Raw genomic sequence first — 18,925 nt, 5'->3', positions numbered from 1 at the left:
GCGTACCATTTCCCGCGCGTCCGCGCGCCGATCCGGCACCGGAAAAATTCGGGTCCGGTCGTTAAGCCGCGGTCGCAAATGCATTTAAGCATCCGCCGTTGTTCAAGATCCCATTGAGCGCCGTGTCAATATAAATGTAAATGTCATTGGTAGCCGTGCGAGCGCATACATTGACGGTCTCTGGAGGACGATTGCTCGCGGAGAATATTGCAGATGCCCGTATGGGACGACCGCCGCAATTGAATTGCCCTTCGGATTGGAACGTATAGAAATGTGTACGGTCGGCACTTTGTTTCGTGTATCGATCGTTCACGACCATCGGGGCCGCGGGATCCGCAGTGACGCTCTCTCGCTACGCCAAAGAGTGTGCTCCAATTGATCCGCCGTGCCGAATCGCGCGTTGCGCGCCGCGCCGTTTTACTGCGCGGGAGATTTGCAGAACGTGTATTAGCGTACGTCGACACGTTTCGTTGCAACCTCTCGACGGGCGCGACAGTGGCGATAACTCGATTTAGCCGCATCCACGCCCGTTCCTGCATTCTGGAAAATAGCCATACGCATAGACGCGCATTACAATAATTAAAGCCTGTCTCGCTGCAATCGACGGTTCGAATTTTAGGTAAATATTATACCTGGAATAATTTTTTCTTTTATCTTTGAAATAAACACGAACGTAACAACTGAATATCCGAATACGGCGAGATCTGCAAGTGGCGATAATGTTATTGCATATTATTTATGCACCCGTTTCATCCGTATTGCATCCGGCAGGAGATAATATACTGTAAATTTGTAAAACTTAATTTCGCGGCCTGGTGCCGACTACAAATCTCTGTGATCGCGCGCGCACTGGCTGCGCTGTGCGGTTTTTCCCGCGCTATCAGTAATTAAAAGGGCGAGAATAGAGTAAAATGAAAAATATGGCGCAAGTGGCAGTTGTGAAATATGAAAGCTGCTTGAGCCGCGCTTTTTTCCACCCGGCCGACGCTTATCTACAGCTTTATGCGCGTTATTCGATTTTCGTGCGTGCATTGTTCACCGCGAAGCACCGGAAACAAAGCGTTATCTTTAAGCCGAAACAATGTTCCTCTCTCAATCTGCGCATGAAATAACCGGCTGCAGCGATCCGCTAGAATCGCCATCATCGATCACGTGTGTGATGTATGCAGCGATATCGACAGCGAATCCCTTTTTAACACAGACGAATGGTCCCCGCTGAAACCAGGGGATTTTTTGCAGATTTTTGCGCGCTGTATTTGTCGGTTGATACACGCGCGTCATGAAATCGAGCATAGCATCCGATTTAAATGTATCGATTCTGCTGATAGCCTTCAGAACCAGCGCGGTGCTTAGGTCGAAGGTACGGGATGTGTGAATATTTCGAATCTGTTGCGAAGCCCCGAGCTATTTGTACCTCGTCCTCCCGGGAATGAAGTTAACTGGTACCTGTACAGGTATGCATACGTGCAGATTGTCTTGTCGCAATTAGGCGATATAACTTAACGTAGAGTTGACAACGGGGGTTACTCAGCATCCAAATATTGTTCAACATAATTGCGACAATCGTATTATTTATAAGAAAGAACGGACAATCTTATACGAACGTCATTTATGCGAATACAGGACTTTCAAGCATGTCAAGGATAATGAATATAGTGCGTTTTTCATAAATAATAATGGTTATAAATAAAGCTTGACTCGATATCGGAAAATATGCGACACATATTGCCATCAAAATGAGGATGGATAAACCACATTTTTCGCGTATTTACTAATCCGTCAAAATATGATGGAATGGACAAAGCTACGTTAAATACCGGTTTTAATTATTCTGAAAGATTTTAATAAAATCTCACATCACATACTCATACATCACATATCACGTATTCATACAGATTATCAACAGCTAAAACTCTGTGAAATTATTATAGTGCTTAGCGTACATATTAAAAAATAACCCCCATAATATTGTTAAATTGTCAAATTCATTAAACAATCACATTATTTTCTATTTTTGTTGTTATACATAAAGAATTTTTGTGAAATATTACAACATTGTTTATATTGTTGTTGTTTAAAAATAAAACACTCTTTTTGGTCCGACATTTCAATTTAATGCTGACTTTTATATATTAAAATAGTTGCAAAATATAAAATACATTGCTTTTAATTAGTAGATTTTTAAAAATGCACATGAGAGAAGAAATTACGCAGATATGTTGAAATATTATTCATTCAAAATTAAAGCGCAATTTTCACTTGTACTCGGTTTCCTTAAAATTACATCTGACAAGATGTAAGAGATAACAGACTTGCTTTTATTTCGTGGACGGGAATAGAAAGCGTTGAATTAATGAAGAACAAATTGGTCGATGAATGTTTGGCGCACACTGACCGCTCGCGGACGATATACACCAGTGATTTAAGAAAGATATTAATCCATAAATCACTCGGTAAAAAGAGACCGAAATTATTCTCTTAAGAAGCAGGTACTCATGTTGATTTACGGGTTTCCATGAATCACCCGACGCCAAGCTTCACGTTAGCAAAAAATGAAGAGTGCGCACGCTGTTAACACGGCCGAGGGAAAATTCGAGACACCTCGTTTCGTGCGCTTGGAAGAATGCGGGGTATTCGCCGAACCGTGCAAAAAGAATGCGCGACCGGCACGATGCCGGGTTGTTATGCGAAAAGTTCGTGCCGGCGAACGGCGTGCACGCATCTCGTCGCTATTAACATTTCATCCGGACGAAGAAACACTCACACACTCGGTTACAACGTCGGTAAGAGGTGCGCGCGTGCTGGTACGTGTTCAGGATAGAAGAGAGAACATGCCGTGGCCCAAGAAATACCTTCCGCCGCCTTACTCTTCCTTGAGGCTGGCATGCGCTCACTCTGTTCACGAGATTCTGCGGGTACGCAACTTGCCGCAAGGGGCTTCCTTCACTGCGAAGTTGGAAACTTATGCTGACTCCGGGCCAAGTGGTAAGCCCGAGCCGGGCGGAGAGTGAGAGACGATACTTTGACCCATATTTTATTTAGCGCGCAAAGACATGGTTTATGAAAGAAGACACGAATACTTTCGTTCGAACGAGATCATAATGAAGATTTCACGGAATCCGGTAAAGTAACAATTAACGCGTCATTTGCACCGCTCTTTAATTCTCTTTGCGTAAGAAAAGAGACTTTATCCGTATTAAAGCTTCCACTAATAATATTCCATTAATAATATTATTAGTGCGGAATTAAAATAACTTTAGACAATTTTTAGATAAATTTTAGATTAATTCAGGAGATTTTTTAGTTTCCATTATTTTTGTACAATATATTTATAATAAATAATAAATTGATTTATAATGTATTTGATTGTCAATTAATATCTAATATAAAAACGCAATGCACTGCTATGACAATAATGTACTATTTTCAATATTCTCGCATTTCTCTTTCTCTCTTATTCTTCGTCTTCCTAATCAAATATATTTAATTGAGATTAAACTCGTAGAACGAAATTCTTCACTGTACATTGTTTTATTTCAAGCAAAATTTATTATTACGTAATTCTCTGTTCCGCGAATTCTATTCGTTTCATACTTTCAGAGATGAAATATCGTTTTTCTTCAATGTCGCCCTATTTAACTTTGTTACGTTTTGAATTTTTAACTTTGCGCTGAATTGAAATTTCTTCAGATACTTATGTTGATAACATTAAACAAATAATTCATTTAATCATACCGTTAAACAGGCGATTTGTTACGAGAAATGTTCGCAATGTATACTTATTACTGCAACATTTGCGGATGCAGAGCGAAGCTTCTAATGTGCTAAGTTGATGCCTTGTAATTCTATGACTATAGGAATATAGAACCGGGGGTTGTGAGAAAGGCTTTAGAAACTTGCTCCTAGCCCGAAGCAAACTAAGCTTCCCTGCGGAGAAGCGCGTTACTTTGATTCATCTATTATTTAATGGGAGCACGAAAAGTTAGAAAAAAAAGGGGGAATAAAGATGGTGGCGAGACAGAGAAAGTTTAGGGCAGGACATAACCATTCTCGCTCCTTTACGACGGCCCCGCTTAATTTGCTGTGCGATTGCCACTTCTGCGCTTCCGCGGATGAAGACAGCTCCGAGATCCAATTTTACCTAGTTTTTCAACTTGTCGGTACCTCGTTGAGTTAGTCCTTTTATTCCTGCAGATCTTATCCTTTCCCTTTCCACTATACCGTTTTCCTGACCTCGTTGCACCTCTTCACCTTCCCTGCCATAATATATATATATATATATTACATAGAAAATATATATATATGTATACATTCTCCACTCGGTCTTGGCGCTACTTCTATTCGCAAGTTGCACCTTTCTACCCTTACGAGGAAGAAGATCCAACCAGTATATAAAGAGAAAAGGATTAACACAGTTGAATGTAAAATTAAATTTATTCCCCTGCAAGTTTCTGTAATATCCTTAACCTCTCGAGATTCGTATATCTTTGTATCCGGTGCCAACCCGTGCGACTTTGACTTATTCTTCGATAATTGAAGAAGATATTAATTAAATTTAAAAGCTAAATACAAACTACAGCTAACAAGATTCAAAAGTGTACAGAACTGTCCAAAATTATTTTGAGCTTACAATTATAGTCAGGAGTATCTTTGAAATTAAAGAAATCGCTTTATTCGACTACTTGAGATGTTTACTATAGAAGGGCTATTAAAATTTATCTTTTAAATTACCGAATAAATATTTTGCACTCTTTTTCTCTTCGCCTATATTTAATTAATGAATTCGTGTTTCGGCGGAATATGTATTCATCGATTTAATATGTAAGAATTGCGCGCGAGTTATATATTTTGCCTCTCTGGTCTTTACTTTTTTAATTCTCCGCTGAATTTTATCTCAGTTGTTACGGCGCCGTCGCTTGAATTAGTTAAAGAGCCTATCGGAAAAGTGGCGACAGACCGGAACGAACCAACTTGGGTAAAACACTCCTTTGGGTGTATAAAGCTGTATTAGGCGTCGTAGCTTACTTCGTCGTGCAACTTCCTAGTGCCGCTTGGAGACTCACGATCCTTCGGGAATTTACATGCGGTCGAGAACCATTGAGCGAGACAAAGTGAATAATCAATGTGCACGAAATTATGTTAAGCAGACTATGACTTTCATTATCCGCCGTAAGTCAGCGTTCTGAAAACGGCTGAGAAGATGCGTAAGGAACGTGGAAATATTACCGCTATACGAATACATAACGTTATACGCTTGGATTTTGAACAATGAAGTTAATCCAACCAAAAGTGTTCTACAGTTGGACATAGCAAGATAATGTTCGCCATGAAATAATACCGCTGGATTACAAAGGCATGTAATCTGCCTTTACCGTCCATTATTTAATGTCTCAGCTTCCATTTATATAATTGGATAAACGGAACAATGAAAGAGTATTTGTCGTTTCCAAATAAAAAAAAATTATCAATTGTGCGTATTTTAATGGTAATGAAATTTTATTATTGATAATCTTTTGTGATTTCTTTAGTGATAATCTTTTATTTATTTATATCAATGTTAGATATGTCCGTATATATGACATTGGCTAACAATAAAATACTGAAGTTTGAAACGCGATATTCATTATTCTAATATAACGCATTATATAAAAATCGCGAGATAATGACTTGTGTGACAGAAATCTAAAATATAAATTTATAATCTGAAAAACTCTCTGTTCTTCATTAATTTCACGTGCTTGGCTTTTTTTCATGACGTGACAATTATATTGTGCTATGCGAGGAAATAAGATTATTATTAATGATGAGTCCGATGTGACAGATATGATTTCATGAGAGTAAATAAATGGTGGCGTATTCGGCGGAAACACAGCGAGTGAAATGCAACGCGAAGAGAGCAACAATAATTTGGTGCGGCGCCTCGATTTTTCAACCGAGCTCATTATTCTTTCTTGCAACTTTCTTTTTTTCAATGCTCCTTGAGCATTGGTGTTCCGCTCGCTTGATAAATAGTTCCTCGCAGTTTGACCTCTCGATGTGAATTCAGGAGAAAAGACAAATCGATTCCGTTCCCGAGTGACCCGATCGTCTGTAACAAATATTCCATCGTTCGATAACCGTCTACAGCGTTTTTTTCGACGTTCCGTTTTTCAAGAAATAAAGAGCCATGCCATATTAAATGCTTCGAATGTTTTTCCAATAAATGCCATTACTGTTTAAGTTTCGACGGGATAATCACATTGAGTTAAAAATTTCCAGATTTGTCTATAATGCATTTCACTCGCTGCGCACATCGATAACGCTATGGCCGTGTTACATTGCGATGTGTAAAATGGTTGTGTCTCACAGAGCTTACACGACGTGACAGAATGTAACGTAAATACCGCAAACTTGAATGGCCTGAACATACTGCGTAAACCGGGCGAGCCACCGGTAGCTCGTATCTATCTACGTCGCTATCGCGATGAAAGGCTAAAGCTCCGAAAAGCTGTCTCCTGATTGCGCGTAACCGCGCCCGCTGCAAAGATTGGTCCATTAATCTTACCACGGACGCACGCGATATCACAGTTTCATGAAGAGACCACGTCCTAAATAAATGCGGCCGCTCGAAATACCAGCGCTGTGGCGCAGAAAATGCAGTTGCGCAATTGCGCAGAGGTAGTTATACCAGAGCAGAGTTAAAAAAAGGGGAGAAAAAAAATACGACGAAGCAGAAAATGGCTCGTATCCGAACTCCCAACAATGAAACCTTCCTTAGTAGTGCACTGTTGGCAAAGCTTGAATAGAACAGCGGTCGTGATCAATGGAATTTAGTTACCCAGGAGAGAGAGAGAAAGAGAGAAAGGGGAAGAGAGAGAGAGAGAGAGAGAGAGAGAGAGAGAGAGAGAGAGAGAGAGAGAGAGAATTTGAATGTAACAAAACATTTTAAAATGCAAGAAAATTGCAAAGATACCACAGAAATTGCGCAAAGTACAAAAGAATGCAGAGACTGTTGCTTTGATTTCTATTGTGTTGAGTTATACATAAAACGGTAGGTTTTATGCGTAATATAATATAAACTGTTCAGGATTTACATATAACGATAAAAATGAATAAAGTTTTAATATAATATATATTGCAAGAAAATCACGATTTATTGTAAGATAATCCCATAGGAATTATCGTCAACTTTCTATACAAAACCAAATTTGTACGAAAACAAAATGCTTCGACGCATCGATGGTCCCAGTTAGTTTATCACGGCGCTTGGCGCAGATACTCACACTGCTCTCGTAATTATAATTTCAAATTTTCACTTGCGTAGAAGATACAAAACATGCGTATATATTGGCTTTTACAAATTTACATTTCCCTCGTGTAATCTACTACTCTCCTGCTCATAATGCAAGTAATTTTACCCTCTGTCATCTGCGAATGTAATTATCCTCAAGTTGCTCCGTGGCTCGCATTTATGAGACGCACGAAGTTATATAACTATCGGAGAAGCGCCGTCACTGAACATCGTTAAACTCGCGACAAACGGTTGTCATAATCTTCAAGTTTAGATAGTTTCGTCACCTCGAATTCACTGGAAAATATTATAACACTATCATGCGTTGCCATGCACAAAATTCGCGACAATTCGCACACACTAATCTATACTACAAATATGCACGATGCAGTGATGGTTTATGTGTTTTTCGTTTAATTAAGGCAGTCAAGTAAACTGTTTAATCCTGGATAGAATGTATAATCCTCCTATCCGTTAATGGATATATGGCGTATCTGAATATACTAAAAGAAGAAATAAAAACGACGACAGAAATATACTTATTACATATTTGTCACGTCAATTTTACCAATGTTAGAGTCAAGTAGCAAACAGTATATGTTTTAAAATAACAAAATATCTACATTTTTTTCTGCAATTTTTTAAGCACTCTCAAAAAGTAATAAATTTAGAATTTTTTATTTTCTACCATACAGTTCTATCTCTCCCATTTTGCTTACAAAAAAAATTAAAGAAATTACGCATATTAAAAATATAATTAGTGTAAGTTGGTACGATAAAGAAATAAATATTTCTTTACAATTGCAACATTACAAGTGAATGATGCAATATGCAATATAGCCGGATAAAATAACTGAATATATCTATTATCAATAAGTTTAAAGCTTTGCACTGATCCGAAAATAAAAGTACTGTAGAGGCTCTTGTATTACTATTCGCTTTTATTATCGATGGATTTGATGGCTGCGCGGGACGAAGAGTGCCCGATTTATCTTTCAACCGTATCAAAAAACGCCACGAGGCATTTTAAACGCGCTGTAATTTCACACTCGTCAGGACTCGGCTCGGATGCCGTTGCAGTCATTGGACATCCTACCCTTACAATGCACAGTGGACGATTGTAAAAAAGCGATCACGCATGGTGAGATCAGATATGCACTGAATTTCGTAACTTTTACCCCCGATTCACAAAAATTCTGCAACTATATTACGAAGCTTTCGTTACAAAAATGATTTTTTTTACTGGCAGAATGAATCGCTTTGCTTACTAAATATTTTTTATCGATCTGTAAATATTTTTTATCATCCGTATTGTAAATTTTTAATCAATTTTGGTGTGTAATTTAAAGTTGTAATTAAATTTCTCGCATTTATGTTCTATTTCACACGCAGATTCGAAGCTTCTTCTGAAAATAATTTTTTTAACTCTCTCTTGATTTTTTAAAATTATAATCTATGCATAATATAATTTTTCGTAACGTGATTTTTATAACAATGCCTGATAATATATTAATGCATTCTCATGATTATTTCATTCAATGTAATAAGGAAGTAAACGCCTGGTGTAGCAAGCGTGCTTCCAAAGTGACATGCGTCGCTTCTGAACGGCGTAAACGATGTTCCTGGCGACGCATGCCCGTGTTCATCGTGTGTCACTTGTCACTTCGATGCATCATCTAGCATATAAATCTATGAGACTATTTCAAAGTGACACGTCGCGGACAAAATGTCGCTAATATGTATCGTTTTGTCTCGCTAGCGTGGCAACTCGCCGCAGTATGAGTACTACAAATATTCTCAGCTAAACTATCAATCTTTTCAATCTTATCTATGGCGCAACAGTATGATGGTTTGCTTATGCATTTTCATGGAATGTAAAATATCGTGAAATTAAAATCGCGGATCTTCAATTTTTCAATTTTACATACAAATCTTTTGGAATAGATATCGAATTTATTGTGTGCGCGAATACTGTACGGTGTAAGCGGTACAGCACATATTCTCTACGTATCTGAGTACTCGTCTGTTATCCGAATTCGCGAATGATACCAGAGTACTTGAAATCATAGGTTCTATTTAATTGATTTCGATTAAACTGATTCATGAACGTTTCTGATTTAATCGGATTTTCGATATATTTCACTTTAGTATGCTCTACGATTCCCGATGCTGTTTCACGTTTGATACATCGTTCTCATGACAACCACCATGTAAACAATCGAGACATGCAGAATTTAATTTACTTTTGATAATACCTGAAATAACCGGATACGCGAAGTAGTTTTCCGATACTTCTTACCGGAAATATGCAGCATAAGTTTCGGTGGATTCGCACCGTTTATTGATAGATAAAGGAATGAGATCCGTCACTTTAACTTGCATTTACAATTGATAATTGACAGATTCTGATCTTTAATGCTCTGCATTCTCTCCTATGTTACAGGACGACAACAAGCGAGGAATCTGTTACTGGGACAGACGTCGGGCCACCATCACGGTACGCAGGATGCATCATTATCGGACAGTTACAATAACAGTGAGTGACCATACGTTGACGAGCGCAATCCAGCCGGAAATCACTAGCAAAAGCCGCTAGATCCCGCGGGATGTTGCGGGAATGCACTCGATGTCCAAAATCGGACTCGCGTGACTGCGTGTTGCGAGTGTCAACCGGGACCGAGCATTATCGTCCTTGTTGTTTGCGTTAAAGGCCAAAATAAACTACGAAACACCGGAGCGCTCTCGTGTTACGTTAACGATTGCATATGCACGCGTGCGCGTATGTATATACATATATATATATATATATATATATATATATGTATGCATATGTATATGTATATGTCCATGTCGTACATGTATATGTACATATAGTACAGAATCGCGAGCACCTCATGAAATGGACCGTTTCACGCCTCAGCATATCCGCTTGCACTTGTAAAATAACTTGTACCCCCTTCCTCCGTCTCCCTCCGCCGCGATTCGATTCTTGCGCCATAGCGCATCGACCTCAAGCTCTTTTCGATATTACACAGCGACGATAAACCCGCTGCGAGCTTATCGCCGTATTGAGCGCGGATTGTTTTATATGTATAATCTCTATTGAAAATAAGCGCGTTGTTCTCTTGCATAGCAATGGATTTTTTTATACCACGCAATATTTTTTTGATATCATATACAATATTTATTGTTACGAGAAATAGTGAACGCCAATAAGTTCGATTTTTGCCGAATTGCTAGCTGCATAATGCAGCTAACAAGTGTATTGGTCGATGGATGGCGTGAAACGGTGGCAGAGTAATAAAAAGCGATATCTGCGGTATAGTCGTTTTAATTTTATGAGCAATTTAGTCATCGTCGCAATTTAAAGAGCAATATACTCGCTTAGTGCAAGATTTTCGTGTTATCGAATTATCTGTTATCGTGTGTGTGGAACGTGACTTTTTGAATTACACTTTTATACAAAGCAATTTCGAAGTATTTGACCGCTGCCTATATCATGATTTAAAACATATAAACTTGATGCAACATATTGTATTACATAATGCCATTTGTTACTTTAGTTTTATTTTATTTATTTTTTGCTTGCGCTTTAAAATTGATTTTTCAATTTATTTAGAAAACAAATATTGATAAAATAACAACAAAACAAAAAAAAAAAAAAAAACTGACATCAATAGTTTCATGTTCGCGAGAATGTAATTTGATTAATGGAAATGCAAGAAGCAGCTTACCATCGTCGTATTTCTCGTTATTTATTAAAAAAGTAGACGAGTATGCTTCAGTGTTGCATAATATAATCTAAATATTGAATTAACAAGAATAAAAGCTACATAAAGGCTATAAAAAATTTAACTCCATTTTTTGCCTGTAGCGTGACTTTTTAATATCGTGGCTGCAACGTGACACTTTTTCGCGTATCTCATGCCAATGCCCTACATATACGATCAGCGCACCGACAAGCCTGAATTTTCAATAGCCAAGCCCTTATGACTAGCTGCGTCAAATCCCACCAGAATTTCGCGAATCGAAACGAACGTCCCGCTTTCGCTCGGCATAGTTTAATAACCATTTGCATATGTCTTATCGGTCGATATCAGACGAGCACCCGACCAGGAGCGGTTCGAGCAGTCGTCGAATCCCCACGTCAGATAAAAATATATCAGCCGCGTCACAAAAGCCGGATGAAATCTCGCCAGCTCCAGCTCATCCGCCCTCTCATCTACCCCCTCTCTCTCCCCCCCCCCCGCCTCTGCCCACCATTTCCGTCCGCTATCGCCCTTCTCCGGTCCTCCGATTCTCCGCGTCCTCGTCTTTCTCGTCAGGATCCGAGTTTGCCTTTTTGTTCGCGAAAATCCGCGACGAAAACCTTCCTGCGAAGCGGGGAAGTTTCGGTATGCAATGGCTCTCTAAGTGCCGTCCCCTTCCCTCCGCCCCTGTTCCACGTCCCCTTCTATTTGCCCGTTCCACGCCGATCGATATCGCCCACACCCGTGATTCCCGAATGCCCGTGTGCCGCCGGTGGCTTCCGCGTCGGGACGGAAGGCACCGGCATCGCGCGCGTCGAGACGCGCGCCGGTCGCAACGACGCTGTTCGACGGAACACGCGCGAATCATTCGTCACAATGGTGACGCGCTGCCGCTCGACTTGCCACCCCGCTTTTCTCCCTCATCTCCCGCTAACCCCCGTGGTTCCTCTTGCTCCTAGAGAGAAGTCTATCGCTACGCTCGTACGCGCGCGTTCGACGTTTCCTTCCTTCCTTCCTTCCTTCCTTCCTTCTTCCTTCCTTCCTTCCTTCCTTCCTTCCTTCCTTCCTTCCTTCCTTCCTTCCTTCCTTCCTTCCTTCCTTCCTTCCTTCCTTCCTTCCTTCCTTCCTTCTTCTTCCCCCCCCCTCTCTTGCTTCCTTCCTTCCTTCCCGTCCGATTTCCCGTTCCACCTGTTTCTCCGACGAAGGGAATTCTCCCTCCGTCCGAAACGCGATCTCGTCGTCGTGCGCGCCGAGACTAATCGGTAACATGGGCACTCGGGAAATCTTACGATCTGACCAATTCCCAGGGAAAAGGAACGACAACCCTTGCGCCTCGGGCGGAACCCAGCGTTTCTTCGCAACTCGATTTGCGACGTTTCGCCTGTGTAGATTTCTCGCGAGATTTTTAATGTGGGTATTTCTTTGCACTGCAATTGTGATGGTAGCAATAAAGTATTATATGTGTACGCATGCACAAAGAGAATTTGCGTACATCTAAAATTTGAATAAAAGTTTGAATTAAGATACCTACATGCCAAATTATTTGCAAAAGATAAAGCGCATCATGTCTGTTTGGACGCTGATTTGATTTTTGTCGACATAACATTATAGCAGATCATCAGAATTTAATATTTTGATGCAACACGTGTATAATAATGAGGGTAGAAACTAAAATAACTTTGTGTAGTTACCATTATCGGATTCCAACCGAGGTGAAGTGAGTTTGCTTTACACAATGCGCGCAACCCAAAAAAGTTTTAATCATATCGCATTAATAATAACGTAAATTAATCGAGTACCAGCTAGATTGTTAATTAACCGTCTCGACTGTGGGACGCACGATGAATAATTTAATGCTTACGGTTCGTTTGCACCCTAATCAACCGAGAGTCGCTTGCGTTAAGCGGGCAATGTGGGAAGTTGAGGGTTGTTTAGATAAACCAAGGAGATGGCATTATTTGGAGAGAGTTTACTCGTCGCGAGACAATCAGATCCGTAACTAGACCTCGTATTCCGAATAAGAGCTGAATAAGATCCGGCTGTAATTTGCGGGAATGAAGCGATTGTCGTCTAGTTGATGTGCAAGCGAATGACGAGCCAGCGAATAAACCGCGGAATAAACAAAGGAAATAGACAATTCCTACGGTCACCATAATGATTTTATAGGGATTGTACAGGGATCTCTGCCAATTAGCATTAATACTTGATCTTTGATGTGAAATTTTGCATATTTTTTTATAATTTGAGAACATTAGAGAACATCCGTAGCTTTGCGGGGCGCACCGTATTGCAAGTAATATTTGTCCTCGTTAAGGGGCAAAATCAAAAGCGATAAGGGAATAAGGGACGGAGTTAGGCCGACTATAAGAAGACCGTGCTTGAATCTTAAACTAACCAGCACGACCACAGGCACGGCACATTTTGGAGACGAAGTGCTCAGGCGCGGGCATGAATATGAATGAATCCACGGGGTGATATTCTGAAGTGCGAAATAAAATAATTTCCTTCATCGTAGTTTGCGGCTTCGCGTTGCCGCGGAATATGTACGAGGTACGGGCAACATCGGGCGATGTTAGAGGCGAGAGAACCGCGGGAATGAAGTAATAGACGAGTGACGAACATAGAAGAGACACATAAGATCTACAAATAAAGCTTGTTTCTTTATCGCCGCGGAGAGCGCGATACGAAGCTTCACGGCGCGACTTGAAACTATCTCGTCCGTCGAAATTTCTGATGGTCCGGAAATTTGAGAGAGAGAGAGAGAGAGAGATAGATGCGTATTGAATAGTTAGTAAACGTTAAGTAATTGGCGTTGTATCGACCTGCCAAATGTGTGCGTATCGGATTTCGGGGATGGCGTCGGTGGCGACGGCGGCAACGGCAGCCCCGAGGCACAATTCAACGGGATATTACATTTAAACGGGACTTATTTACCCAACCGACTGTGTTACTCCTGCGCGGTGGAAGGCGCCTCTAACCATCCTTCGTCTTTTCTCTTACCTATCGCGCCTTACTGCACCAGACGACACTTCCTGCGGCTATTATCCAGCGCGTCGCCGTAGCACGATCTCGTTCCCCGCAGTTATTCCGGCTGCAAATCGCGAGCAGATGGGGAAAATTGAATTAGTCACGGCCGCACTTATAATTATAGCCCGGCCAGCCTTACTTCTCACGACCGCCGCCACGATCTTGCTCCTACTTGTCCTAACTCGCCGTTGCACGTGCGGGACCGCCGGTAATAGCAGTAATTTTTCCTACGTTAATTTCATGCAAAACTTTCCGGCTTCGGTCGCCGTCTACGTCGATTCGCCGCGCTCGTTTTCTTTCTTTCGCTCTCCGGGCGCAAAGTGAATCCCGCCGCCAACCCCGTGCCAGCTGAATCGGGGCGGGAATATTAGAAATATTGGCCGAGTATTTTTCGCTCGAGTCACCCCTTCCGCGACGCCTACAAGGGGTGACCCGCGTATATACATTATACACGGCACCCTTAGTGGTTCCCAGCCGTGCCTCTGGAGTGCTTTTAGAAATAATGAAGATCACTTTCTCTGCTCTGTTATTTTCTTTTTATCCGACCTCTTTGCCTCGTCGAGTTTTCCTTTATTGCCTGATTTATCGCTTGACGTTGCACCGTTAATATATTTTCCGTGGGATTAAATCCTGAAATATGACGACTTCGAAACCGAGGCTACTTATAGTTCTGTAAGAATACGCGAGAAAGTGACTAATATCACGCTGTTGCAGCCGATATTTGAAATTTTTCTGTGCGATAAATAAAAATAAGATAAAAAATTCTTTAATTGATAAAATTTATTAATATTTCAATGCGAGGCACCGTTAAATTCTATACTATGAAATATAGTAATAAAATTTGTTTAATGATGTTTTTTTTCTATATACATCACAGTCCCTTTATTTCTCTCCGTTTATACAATTTTCATCTTTTCCTTTGAAATGCTGTAATTACCGTCGGTATTTTAGCTTACAAAGTTGTCAGAGAAAAAGAAGTTTATTAGCCAAGAAAAAGCAGAGAAATCTAGAGAACTTTTAAATTCTGCGACGCAGCTCCGCAGTTGCATTAAGATCAATTATTTCTTATCGCAGTTTTTAGAGTATAAGTTTTGCGAGTATAGGAAGAAGCCGCAAGCTCAAGTACGAGATTTTTTTATCGATATCTACGCTTAATAGAAGTATGTTCACATCGTGTTTACCCTTTAGTACATAATACTTGTCGTGGAACGAGGCGGAAGAACGACAATGCTTGCTCCATGAGGAAACTCATGACTTTCATAAGTCTTTGTGCGTTTTCCGAGCGAGCTACCCGAGCACGAGCTGCAACTTGTTAAAATTCCATCGTGATTTCAGCGCGAAGCTGCGAAGGTAAAAGCACGTCGAAAGAAACGCTGCCAGCTCTGGGATAATCTCGTGGCTCGGATTATTGAGCACGTTTCGCACAAGTCCTTTTCCGTTTACTTCAGTAAACCAATAAACTCTAACTTCATTTCAGATAAATCCTCACGAGTTTCATGTTCGAAGTGTTTGACGTGGTAAAGATTTTCTTATCTGAAAGGCCTGTTAATGCGCGTGACCAAATTATTTGCATATCACAATATATTTTGTGATGTTCGAATGTTACAGAAAGGATTTAAAAAATAGTATAGTATCTAAGAGATAGTTTCCACAGACTCGGAAGGTAGTGCTCGGAAATTTCAGATTGTCGGACAGTTCGGATCTCAAGATCGTACATCAAATAGTTCAGATCTTTTGAGCCGAAGGTATGTTCGAATAGTTCGAACTGTTTGAATTCATTTGGGATTCTAAAGCTCGGAAATTGACACTTGCGTAAAGTTAACCGAAAACGAAAAATTAATTTGTGATGCACAGTATTTTTGTTTCAATTTTTTGTAAATTTGCAAACTATTCGAAAATCTTTAAACTATAAATTGACATTGCAGATCAACCACTGCTCACGCTTCAAACAACTTTGTTTCATTAATTTTTATTGCGAAACAGTTTTGTCGCGATGCAATCGCGATTGAATCGAAGATAGTTATTGCACCGTTTCGTCGTCGCGTCATCGTCGTTACAGAAAACCTGCACTCAGCGTGAATTTCCTTGAAATAGTTTTGTCGTAAAAGTTTATTATTCTCGATTGAAGAGCTTTCCACCTGGTAAGTTCGGACATCATGCAGCTTTAACCGTCTCTCGAATGTCGTGCGTTTTCAACAGGCGAGGGGGAAACTTGGACCCCGACTGAAATAGCGCGTAGAACAATCGGCAATGTTATCTCGCGTAAGATCTTGCTTGATCGAAATACCTAGCGGAAATGGTCGGTCCAACTGTTAACTTCTTCCCGTGCGCCTCGACGAAATAGTTTCGCTCGAACCCGATTCTCCCGCGCTCTCGTCGCGGTTCGCTGCAAAATGCAGATACAGCCGAGAAGTGGGGCGTAGTTTGGAAATGAAATTTTGCAGGAATTTATGATAGTTTGCACAATAAAAGTTACCGTACCTATCCGCGCAATCGTATCCCATGATAGAACTGCTGTATAACATATATAACGGAATATTCGTTTTGCCCTCTACGTACCGGGCTACGTACGATATATCGCGGGATAAAAATATACGACGGAATAACAAACGCAAATCAGAGTGGAGCATTATAGGTAATATAAATGCGACCATGTTTTTTCTCTGTATCCACTTCAAACGCCATTCGCGTTTATTAAGCTTGTACGTGTTTTTGATAATATGTTCATATAAATATAAGAAACTTTTACATTATCACTGGAATAGTTTCCGAAAATTACTTTAATGAGAAAATAGAAATGTTATTTTATATATACATATATGAATCTTTCTTTCATGATTTACAGATATAAATTTAAACTTGACATTTTCATGCAAATAGTTTTGAATGACTGTAAAAATTGTTGATGTTAATGAAAGGGGATATGGAACGCAAAATTTAAAATGTTCTATTTTAAACCCAACTATATAATATAATTTTAAACTAAAGTTATACTATTTCCACCTTGCGCTGTAATGTGATAATTATGCTCGTGCGGATATCATGTGCGTTGCGAGAAAAATCTATTTAACTCGTTAATTATAATTTTTGAAAAATTAGATAACGAGAAAAAAGTTGCTCATATGTTACGTTCGTGGTTTCTTTCTAACTGTCGGAGAATAATGATTATTACGTAAATAGCAGCAATAGAACAATAGAAAGCAAAGAAGCGAGACAAAGTGAGACAGGAACTTAATGAGAAACCATTGAATCACCTTTGGCACCGAAGGCTGCCGCCAAACGCTATTGCGGTTTCCGGCGCAGTTAAAGGTGATGAAGTGTGCTAAGAAAACACCGAAGTGCGCTGTGGAAAAGTAGATAGACAGACGCAGGGGCGGTTGCCTCTGAGGCAAGAAGCGCGACCCTTAATTTCGTTTCTCGTTAAATCGTTCTTTAACGAGAAAATAAGGCCGCCTTTGACTCGAAACTCTTGCAATACGAAGACGCGATTTCCCTGACGGTGTGTACGATAATGTCGAGTGAGATGAGACGTGGACATCGTAGATTGAAAGCGACGTTCTTTGTCGCAATTATCACTGATAGGATTCCAAATCTAATCCGTTAGAGTCATTCATCATTTCTTTGTCTCAGAAATATATATACTTAAGGTGCTTCAATTTAATCTCATAATTATTTGCGAAATAAATATACTGGATGATTCGTCTCATTAGACGTTTTACGCTTTAAGCTTACGCGGAGATTAAAGCGATAAGTATTTTAAAGTCAAACAAGATGTTAAATAGTTCCTACACATTTCACGTTTATTGTTATCTCCGTTTACATAATGCGCGAGTACGAGCGTTCATGTTAAATACCTATTCCAAAACTGTTCGCGGATACGTGCGGTGGCAGAAATTCATATTCATTAACTGCGAGCTGTTATGCACGAAATTCACGGTATATCTAGTATGTAATATATTGTGTCTTTCCAGCGCGGAGCCGAGTCGTGTTATTAAGCGCTCCGTGCCATACCGACACATGGGTTTACCTTAATCAAAGCTTGTTAATCAGTTTGATAACGACTTTCGGGAGACGTGCTTGCGAATTCCAACAGTTTCATACGATTCTCACTCACATTATCATTAACATGTCGAATGCTGCGACGGCCATCAGCATTGTGTCTCGTTGATGCACATACAAAATTTTACGTACTGTATTTAAAAATTATATATATATATATATGTATATATTATATGTATATTGCCAATCAAACGAGATAACAAGCATATTTATGTTGGCTATAACTTCAAGTAGCATTATGCAAAGATCAAGAACAAAATTTGAAAGTCTGGCCATTTATTGAATTTGACTGGAACGGGCTTGTATCTCAATAATGATTGCAAGACGGAAAGATTTTAGGCCATATTAAAAGTTTTCAGTCTCTCAACTTCCCACGAGAGATGCACAATATATAAAAACTCTCATCTCTTTCCCAACTTCAGCAAAGTGGGACCTGTAAAACCATTTATTCTGGCATTTTACCGTCGCAATGAATTTCGAGTTGCCCCGAGCCCGTTATTCATTTTTTTTTTTTTTTCATTCTCCGCCATCGTAGGCGCGACAATTAACACTGCGAAGCGTTTTATAATAAAGCACTTGAGGGCGTAATTAACATTGTCCTGTATCCAAGCTGTCGCGCTTAAAAGATCTAAAAGTAACTTGAACTTATCTCGAAACTCATCTCTCTGTTCTGTCTTTCGTGCTTCTCTCTCCACGATACTTTGTTCCTCCTATTCTATTCTCCTTTCCATCTTTCTATTTCCCGTTCTTCGTGCCTATGAATTCCGCTGCCCATAAATAATTCAGATGCTCGGTTCATCGTAAAGACATTAACAAAAGT

General features: G+C 40.0%; 1 protein-coding gene across 7 annotated transcripts in view; it reads left to right on the top strand.

Moving 5' to 3' along the window:
* LOC105672314 (Dpr-interacting protein kappa) overlaps positions 1-18,925 on the top strand; it is a 157,197-nt gene that overhangs the window by 113,438 nt on the left and 24,834 nt on the right. For 5 of the 7 annotated variants that reach the window (XM_012367190.2, XM_012367210.2, XM_012367180.2 and 2 more), the window contains exon 2: positions 9,714-9,806. In XM_012367190.2, the coding sequence (XP_012222613.1) occupies positions 9,714-9,806 (93 nt within the window). The remainder of the gene's footprint in view (positions 1-9,713; positions 9,807-18,925) is intronic. The other 2 variants (XM_012367207.2, XM_012367206.2) reach the window with 1 other exon arrangement.

This window comes from Linepithema humile, chromosome 6, assembly GCF_040581485.1.
Source record: "Linepithema humile isolate Giens D197 chromosome 6, Lhum_UNIL_v1.0, whole genome shotgun sequence".
In the NCBI taxonomy this organism is placed as follows: Eukaryota; Metazoa; Arthropoda; class Insecta; order Hymenoptera; family Formicidae; genus Linepithema; species Linepithema humile.
This window is presented reverse-complemented; position numbering and strand designations above follow the sequence as displayed.